The sequence below is a fragment of the Nelumbo lutea genome, chromosome 8 (genome assembly GCF_056320005.1).
Source record: "Nelumbo lutea isolate HS-2025 chromosome 8, American lotus-T2T, whole genome shotgun sequence".
Taxonomy (NCBI): Eukaryota; Viridiplantae; Streptophyta; class Magnoliopsida; order Proteales; family Nelumbonaceae; genus Nelumbo; species Nelumbo lutea.
In genome coordinates this window covers 13950437-13960240 of record NC_142691.1, presented here as the reverse complement: position 1 = coordinate 13960240, position 9804 = coordinate 13950437, and the positions used below count along the sequence as shown (strand labels likewise).

Here is a 9804-nt window from a genome sequence, read left to right as displayed (position 1 = left end):
ATGAATGTTTTGGGCCAGTTAGGACCGTTGAATCTGTTCAAATTCATTTTGATTTAGAATGGCTTCAGCCCAAACCCGGTCCATTCCATTGACACATTCTTATTTTATATCAATGGACTAGATATTGGCTTAATCCAACCCAATCTAATATAAGCTTGTTATGGACAGACCAGGTCCAATCCAATCTAATAAATATTTTGGACCAGATTGGTTCAATCCAATGTCTTGTTGGTCCATCCAATCCATCCAAAATGATTTTTTAACTGGACGGGGTCCGATCAAAACCGGTCCATTGACACCCTTGATTGGTTGATATCCCCGACTTGGACTCACTGATGCGCAGGATGATACACGTATACATGTTCTCTTTCTATTGAAGACATCTCATTCAGAAACAGACGAGTGGGCAAGGTTATGATCCCCCTTTCTTTTGATTCTGACTGTTGTGTTATTTGAATTTATTCTTCTAATTATCAAAGTGATTATTGGGTTAGTGGGTTAGTGGGAACGTTACAATGTGTTGTACTGTTAGGAGGCTGAGTGTTTAACAAAGTCCGATTCCCTCTAATTGGTTTCTCTTTCTCAAATTTCCCTAATTATTCTACAATTTAAAAGTTACTCAACTAGCTGTTCCATTGATTAATGGCGAGTGAACAAACAAGCCGATAACTGGCTTTCATAAAACCGAACCAACCCTATTAATGCCCCAATCAATTGGACATAACCATAATTCAGCATTTGAGTTCTACCTGTGCAAGAAATATTGTTATTAGAACAGGCAAAGTAGCAATACCATAATTATAACAAACACTTTGATGCCAAGGGATTTAGCACATTTGGTTTGATAAAAGCAAATATATAAAAGAATTCCAAGTACCATATGAAAAACTTTGGATGCTTCTTCTGCGCCATTACCAATCCATTTAGGTGCCAAAATCTACTCCTAAATAAGAGAGAAGAGCATATTCAAAAGTTCCTTTTAAGAAAGGCAAAAAAGAGCAAAAGGGAAGAACTAGATTGATGCCACTATACCATATACTCCACACCCACATCTACTCCTAACTGCTCACTTTCTATTCATTACAGAGATAATAATATCATTTCCCGGCACCCTCTTAACACTTCTTGTAATTAAGCTATTATTTGAAAATTAAAATGGCGGTATGATTACGGGCGGGACCCCTCAAGCCCCAACCTTGCAGTAAGCCAATTGCAGACCTCATCCATCTCTTCTGGAACCGTATAGTGGCCAAGCCTGCATAGTAAAACAAAATACTTTTAAGTAGATTGGTCTCCTTGCAAATATTAATCAGGAACATTGTGGCTAGAATCATACGCATTGTAGGTTCTGAAGGTAAGATTACGAAATCCGGATGAACTTAACACTTCTGCAGATTTCTCTCCATGCTTATAAAGGACTACATCATCGGCTGCCAGAAGAAAATTACAAGTCAACAATCTCCATATAAAAAATAACGTTTCTAATTTACCTTCTGCATTCTGCAGGTTAAAGCATGTATAGGGGTAATTATTTAGTAAATGACAATATTTTGGCATTTATAATGAGCAAATCAGCACATTTGGTAAAGCCTGATGTGAAGTTCAGAACCTGACTTCGACACTGCATCCTAAATGAAAGGCAGCACAAGAAGCAACCTCAATTAGGATGCAAGCTATGCGGTTGACATTGTGAAATACAAAGTGTAAATTTCTAAACTGTAAAAAAAGGGCTATGATCTATAGGCTATAGAGCATTGGAGCAGATTGTTGGTGGCCAGGAAATTACAAGCAATTTTTTTTTAATTGTTCATTTAGATTGAATGAGAATGATCATATCAAATAGAAATTGAAGATAAAGATCATAAATAAGCTTCATCTTGTCCAATGGAACCAATAATGAATTCAATATGTCATAAAATAAAGGAGAATTAAACGAGATAATTTCAACCTGTGCAATGAAAACCACCGACAACATCAGTAAGGAGCATGATGGTGCTCATTTAGAAGTTGGGACCTTGAGAAAATCGTAGGAGGTTTGAAATGGAGAATTTAAGGCCTAGAATAACATCAGTGAGGAGCATGATGGTCCTCGTTTAGAATTTGGGACCTTAAGCAAATAATAGGAGGTTTGAAATGGATAATTTAAGGACTACAATGATGATGATGCCAATAGCCTTTGCATGCTTATTTCAGCTATTACAATCATTTTTCCAAGTATCTCAATCTTTAGACCAAGTTTCCTCTAAATCGACTGGCTCTAGGAGAGGTTCTTGGAAATCCTGAATCAAGGAGGAGCAAAAAAGGGAATCCTGAATCAAGTCTTAAAAGTTAAAACACATGAGATGAGCAGCCACGGTTATCTTGTTGTGATAATTAGGTACCTGATATCTCAGTTGATATGGTAAAAAATGATTATTTCCATCTTTTCATTCGTCGCCCTTTTCTAGATTTCAGTGCCTATTAAATATTTGACTATGCTTTGAAATAAGTCCACTGATACTCAAATTTGATGAACTGTTTTTCTTGAATTAGCAAAAAATATGAAATTAGAAAATACAGTAAGTCAGGAACTAAAAAAAAAGTGAAGACAAGAAATAAGTTCCTCAGACCTATGCTTCTTGAAAATGTTGTCATACTGATGTACAAGTTTCATAAGGTGGAAACAGCAAATCATTTCTCTGGTACTTTGGGAAAATAAGATTATTTTTTACAGTGGGTTTAAGAAAAACTTTTGAAAAATGGTCTGAATTAACATCATGATAATTGTCAAACCTATCAATTATGCAAAGGCAAGCATACACATTACGGTAAAATTAGTGTGGTGTTGGCACAAAATAGAAAACTAAGTCAGCCTAAGATCACAGAAGTGGTGGTTGAACTCATTATGTGCAACAGTTTGCATGCTTTCTCATAAACACAGACTATAAAACAATTAATAAATTCTGAGTGAATTAACTTATCATATCAACAAATCACAGTGAAATAAATATAAAATACCTCTGCCATGACATAATAGAAGGGGCAAAGATGTGGCACGCCTAACAGCTTCATTTGACCCTTCCAACTTGTTCTTCAAACTCCTAGAAAACAACAATCATCAACCTATAAGCATAAAAATGAACTACATATATCAAGGGAGAGTGCATAAATGGCCATTACAACAGTGCACGGGTGGGAGTGGAAGTGAGCAGTGGATGATGGACAAAAGATCAGGCTGAAAAAATACAGACCTTGAACACGGAAGCCAACCACTTAGACCAACAACTGCACTTAGGTTGACAGTGTATGGGTTGCCATTCCCATACTTCCCTTGAGCACAGCAAGTTGCAGAATAGAGGGCAGTTGCAGCACCCATACTGAACCCCCCAATACCAACTTTAACTGTTAAGAAAGAGGAATAGAGGATAAGTGCCAGGGCAATGAAATTTTGAGATAATGTAAGTTTGTACTTTGTTCTTGGTGTGGTTATTGTATTTTTGCAGAACCAGTGAATAAGCAAGGATTGAACCTGAAGACCTCATGTTACAGGTAGAAGATTGATCAATTGAACTACAGACTGAATATGTGAGCATACATAACGAGGCACGGTGCGAGATATGAATACCGCTTGTATATCAAAATAATTTGATAGTTATATTTAAAGATTTGTTATTATGAAATTAATTTACAAGGGAAAAATGGGGAGGGATACGATTAGTTGATAATGATACAGTGTGGGTAAGCATACAAACACCAGAAGAGAGAAAAATAACGAGGGTCCTCTGTCCCTTTCCCCCAAGAAGTTTTCTAAACAACTAGTGAATTAAACTTTGTCATTTTTTTAAATAAATAAGCCTTTCAAATTGATGAAGTATTATTAGGTCTACATAAAATAATCCATCTTCATAAAAGACAGTAGTCAGACCTAAGAATTTTTCCCATTAAAATGAGTTTAAAAGAGTGCTGAAAACTACTAGAGGGGAAACATACTATCAGCAGGTTCCGTTGACAACAGGTTTGCAACATGTGCTGCAGAAGCATCTAAACCCTCCACATCATCAGGACCATCTTCTGAAAGGTCTCCCACATCAAACCCTGGTGTAAATCACAAAAGCACTGTTAGAGTATATTTTGCATTAGTGCAGTAGCTAAACTCAACTTTGAAGCATTTGAAAAAGTATTCCATTGCAGTAAATTAACACAAGAAGGTGATTCCAAATCCAGTTTTTCCAAGGCAAATCAATCTTACATGCAGTACAAGGAAAACCACCAAAGATCGCTACTGGTCGAGTAGGAGCTGTTGGGCATATCCATTTAATCTGCAGCACAGAATTTCAATAAACACAAATAACAAATTGATCAATAAAGGAAGAAATTTTCAGTCAATGAAAATGATGAAAACTAGTGAAACACTGTATAAGATGGGAAAATAGTTATTATCCTTACATTTGGAAGAGGAAGTGTTTCCAGGAGCTGAGACCAGCTGCACAAAAAACAAAGACAACACTAAGAGAACTTTTTTTTACTCTGTTCAATAAGAAAAATATTCTTTTTCAGAGCAGGACAAATAACCTATCTGAGAATATGAAATATGAGGAACAGATTTTGAAATAGTCTTCATTACTCTTTAAGAAGTTTGAAGACCGTTATTGCAGAACTTAAAGATTCACCAGCTACAGTTGTGTTAATTTATCTAATCATGGTAGCACACTCAAAGTGGAGCATCTTCTTTATCATCCTAGTGGCAGAAAACTACAAATTCTGTTAAAATGAATGTCTAAAAGTGCTTAGGCATGCAAGCAAAACAGATTCCATCCTTTACTTACTTGCATAATGATATAAATATCTTTTGGGAGATGGGTTCCATATGAGGCCAAACTAATTTATTTGTTCAGTTGGCTGGATGACTCATGTGGTGAGCTAGTGGTCCCCCATTCAAATGTTTCAGCATATTCACTTTTCTTATTCGAGGCTTCCATAACAAAGCTTAGAGAAAAAAGAGAGACAAAAAACCATGTGCTAATTAGTTCATGGAACCAGTTTCTCCCCGATCCAATCACTCAGAATAAGAATCTTGATGAAAAGGATGTATTCATCAAGATGGCTAAATATAAATCACCCTTGTAAGAGAACATAAATAGCATTTGACATTTTGACTCTCTTTCTTCTGTACAAAAGGTCGCCCAGTCTTCCACACAAAGAATATACTCAAGATAAAAAGATAAAGAATGGAATCTAACAGACATTGGTGCAAAGGACAGGATGAACACAATAATCCAGGCAATTATAAATGCATCCTAGTCCCTGTCTCACCCATTGTTGACTCATGCACGTTGTCACTGACCATGAATAAGGAACAACTATATCACATATCAAGTACAAGTTTGATCAAGAAATTAATAAATGAAGTTAACCATGTATACCATTTTCACCAGTCACAGTATGTAAATCCAGACTAAAATGAACAGCACATTTCTGAAACAAGTACTAAATAAAAGCAGTTAAAGAAAACCACGGGCCTTGAATTTTCAAATAGCAACAATGCTAAACAAGCATTCGTTATAATGGCATCTGGGGTTGGCAACTGAAACATGGCAATAATACCTTGAGCCATTATCACCAAGACCATGTAGCCAAACTATAGTTGCCTGGTGTTTTCCTTTGGGTCTGACCACGTGGGTCCTCCCAAACTCGAATGTCCTTCTAGCAGCTCTACTACCTGATATTTTGCATAATTGGAGTCAAGCACAGGAAAAAAAAAACTAATAGTACAAAAAATACAGACCAATAATATCATCATTCGCATATTAATATTACAAAAAATCAATACATTCAATCCCTAGGTTAAGAAAATACCAAGAGAAAATAAGTGAACATAACCAGAATCCACAACATGCATTGCCATTCTTAATAGAAAACTACACCAAATGTAAAATCCAGATGCACATAAGACAATAGGGAAGAGGGGAAGAAGAGACTAACCAGAACCCGCAGAATGGCTAGTAAAACTCATCTCGACTGCCCGAAGAACTGCGCCAACAGGCCCGCCTATTGCAACAATGATTAAGAAGAATTCCTGCGATGAAGAAGCACCAAATTGGCAATCTCTATTTATACCCAGCTGGGTGGGTGAAAATGGAATAAAACTGGTGAATCTACATCAGCTGCTCTTGCTTACACCAGCTATAAGCAGTGCCCGGAACCACCTAGAAGCCCAGAAAGAGAAAGGCGTCCACTAGAAGGAGAGAGAAAGAAAGGGGGGGAAAGCAGGAAATCTTTATGAGCAGAGAATCCACCATAAATCAAAGCACATCATGCATGAATGAGACCCCCCAACTAAGAGGGTCTCTCGATTTCTAATACTGACAGAATCTATGCCTGCAAGCAGTGGGCAAAATAAAGCACCTCAACCACAACAACCCAAGAATATTTTTCAAATCAAAAATATTAAAAATAACAATGCTATCGTGAAATATCTCTTTGTTTATTATTTACGTGGTTGATGGGCGAACATTAAGAAGAGATTCAAAGTTCAGGAGAAAAATAAAAGAAAATAAATGGAAGCATGAACTTTGCAGAAATAGAAAAAAAATTGATAAAAATGGAAATAATCCGGAATTAGAGGAGAGAAAAGAGTTGGGTATTTCATCCCTTGCCTTTTACACCAACCTGGACTTCACTGTTTGTGGAGGAGACACAAAAGCATATGAGCTTTTCTCTCTTCCCCCACTTTTTTTTTTCTTGCTTTCCTTCCCTCCCTTTGTTTATGTGCATCAGTGTATGACTGTATGTAAACAGATACAAAAACAGTGGAGAGGCAAACAGAGCTGAAAAATCCAAAACTAGAATAGTCAAATTCATTTGATAGGACCACAATGCCCTTATCATTATTCTTCTGCCCCTAGAGTCCCCACGGCATTCCTCATTTAGGAGAAACTTTTAGTCAATCAATACACTAAAGGCAATCTTATTTTCAAGATCCGTCTACAATTGTTTACTGTATGATGAATGGAAATCATATAATAGCCAAATACAAAATCAACCCTTTAAAAAGTTCTAGCAGACTAAGAAAAATTAGGCAAAAAAAAAAAAGCGAATTAAGAAAAATTAGGAATCGATCTAGGCAAGTTATTTTATGTTAGCTGGACAACTTTCTTCACTTGTTGAGCTTGCAAATCCACTGCCAGGGTTGTTCTGTCTTTCTTTCTTTTACTTTCCTTTTTAAAATAGAATAGTTATCATCACAATGATAATAAATTTTAACAGGAAAATGCAAAAGGAAAAAATTCATTTTTAATACTGACATTTTACAAAAAAAAAATGACACTCTTTTCCAATTTCCACTGTTAATAGCTAATTTGAAAGTACTAGGTAGAAGATAAGTAATTGTTCTGACTGAATGATGATAATGTGAATTAAAATGTTAAATTAGATTAAAATGAAATGGTTCATTTCACATGGCATCTAGAGTCCATGCAGGCAGGCCATTGCCATCTCCCATGTTTCCCCTGACATCCCAAATCTATGTTACCGATTGCCACGTGTCACATACCCAATGAGTGTGTCCCTTTCCATCTATTTATTTTTCTTGTAAGATGCTTGAATCTAGGTGATCAACAATAGGCAATCGGTGTTCACAGCATGACAACATGAAAGAAGGAAAAAATAAATAAAAGAAGAATAAGAAGAAAAAGAAAAAAAAGCAAAAAGAGGAGGAAGAAGAACTACTTTTTGTATGAGAGCATATGCTTTTAAAAGCTAAAGGGAAATAAGACCATTTTGTAATTCCCAAGTAACAAACAGATTGCCAAGAGATTGTTTGGAGAGGGAAAGGAGGATGCCTTTTACACATTTATCTTCAGCACTGCTTTTGGGAGAGTGACTGTTTGGCTGGTCTCACTATTTCTAAAATGCCAAATTTATTACCATGCACTCCATCATATTGGCCACTACCATAGGTGTTTGAGGTGGATTCATACCTTTCACCATGTCTGAGAGCAGCTAGTGAGCTATATCACTTCTCAGATTAAAATCTGATGAGAGCATGAGAATCAGGAAATGGAATGCATAAAAAAACCATATTATGTACATCAATGGGAAAAGTTTGGCTTTAGAGCATAATTAATTTTAATTTGTCAACTCTTACCCTACCCCACATAAAATGAAGAGAGAATCATGGTTAGTCAGAACCAGAAAATTCCTTACTATATGTTTGAGAGATGATCAGCAAGTGTTCACATTGGAATAGACAAGATGTGAGTTGAAAACAACAATACGTTTGCTTTGTGGTTTTGTTTAATAGTAAGACAACATATGCTGTTGCCACTACTTTGGTTCTTAAGATAAGAATTCAGCCTGATTTAATATAATTGCTTGAGAGTGGTTCAAATCCGGAGAGTACCATACAACTTCTAATTAAATAATTGTGTAGTATATGGACATTGATGGGTTATTAATAATTTACGGTAGCAGAGGTAGATGCCTTGTTACATCTGTTTGGGGTCTGGGGGGTCATAGACATTCTTGTTGTTTATTGGGTGCCAGTTGTGCTGATCATTGATATGACCTACAACCCAAGTGGTGATTTTTGTACGACGAAAGACTCGAGATTGAGTTCTGAGCTAGCAAAAGTTGTATACTTGTTGAAAAACACAAAGAGAGAAAGAAGAATTGAGGGTTTTGAACTAGAATCAATCATTCAATAACTGACATGAGATGGCACTTCCTTTTGTAGCAGAAGTGATAAACCTCATATTGAATAGGCATGAGTCCAATACCAAATGAAATTATCCAATCCCTGGTTAAAACTTAAAAGCAGAGTTCTATATGAACGGCCCTTGTAGGCTTGTACTAGTCAAGTAGTCAAGGGCTCAAGGATTAATGGGCCTAAAAAGCAAAAACTGGTTGCTTTAATTTGGGTTTGTTTTATTCCTTCCCTCCTACCCTTCATGAAATTAATCATATACAATTTTCACTCGGACCATGTACTTGAAAAATCACCTTCATCTACTAAGGGGCTGTTTGATAAGAGGCTAAGGTGGTAGAGCTGAATGACTTATTATTTTGTCTTGTATGGATAAAAACAATAATATACTAGAAAAATACTTAGGGGGTATAATAATCAACCCAACATCCCATTTGGCCATTAAAAAACGAACAAGTCACAACTCAATGCATGACTTATTTGTTAGATGACAAAGCGATAAGCTATTCAGTCATCCATTCCAAGTGTTATCAAATCAAACAGGCCCTCGGTGTTAAATGAATATAGCTGATCAGTAAAAGTTTTGGATGCATGTCCCATCAAGTTTATGATCACTGAATACATTTTCCCGTACACTCGGTATTATGGCCATTCTAGAAGATTTTGTTTTATTCCCATAGGCACTACCCATAAAAATCATAAATAAATAAAAACCCATAAAGCCTAAGAAATTAAATGTGAAGCTACTCTATTAGAATGGGAAATAACAATTAAATCTTACTTGAGAATAAATGGTGCCACCTTGTCACTATGAGATTTTTATAACTTTACGCAAGTTAGCATAAACAAATCTCTTATATATATATATGGGGATGGGGATCCATGTGGGGGAAAATCATTTCCATTCCTGTCTCATTTGGGGTAAACCCCCACGAGGATAAGGGAAATGTGAAAATTTGTCATCTTTAAGTTTGATAAATAATTCTATCTAAAATTAATTATTATTATTTTTGTATTATAAGAAATATTAAAAGTAGTATATAAATATAAATAACTATTAGTTATTATATAAAATAATTATATACTCTTACATGTTTCTAGTGTTTATCTTTAACTTAACA

General features: G+C 35.7%; 1 protein-coding gene across 6 annotated transcripts; it reads right to left on the bottom strand.

The window, feature by feature from the left end:
* Positions 1-840: 840 nt before the first annotated feature.
* On the bottom strand, positions 841-7158 carry LOC148842857 (uncharacterized). Of its 6 annotated transcripts, none has more exons than XM_088958472.1 (11): positions 6649-7158; positions 6158-6357; positions 5962-6055; positions 5584-5698; positions 4426-4462; positions 4229-4298; positions 3970-4074; positions 3231-3381; positions 2998-3080; positions 1337-1430; positions 841-1255 (listed from the first exon to the last, which is right to left on the bottom strand). In XM_088958472.1, the coding sequence occupies exons 3-11, from the start codon at positions 5990-5992 to the stop codon at positions 1168-1170; spliced, it is 774 nt and encodes a 257-aa protein (XP_088814598.1). In that variant the 5' UTR covers positions 5993-6055; positions 6158-6357; positions 6649-7158; the 3' UTR covers positions 841-1167. The 6 variants fall into 6 exon arrangements, with proteins under 6 accessions (XP_088814598.1, XP_088814596.1, XP_088814599.1 ...); XM_088958470.1 differs by having other exon boundaries at positions 6158-6214; positions 6649-6837; XM_088958473.1 differs by having other exon boundaries at positions 6636-6781.
* Positions 7159-9804: the final 2646 nt, after the last annotated feature.

Coding starts and splice junctions, on each gene's coding strand:
- LOC148842857 (XM_088958470.1), bottom strand. CDS start 6,753: ATGCACATAAACAAAGGGAGGGAAGGAAAGCAAGAAAAAAAAAAGTGG. Junction 6,056..6,157: donor GGGCACTGCTTATAGCTGGT/GTAAGCAAGAGC, acceptor TCTTCATCGCAG/GAATTCTTCTTAATCATTGT. Junction 3,382..3,969: donor GTCAACGGAACCTGCTGATA/GTATGTTTCCCC, acceptor CTTTCTTAACAG/TTAAAGTTGGTATTGGGGGG.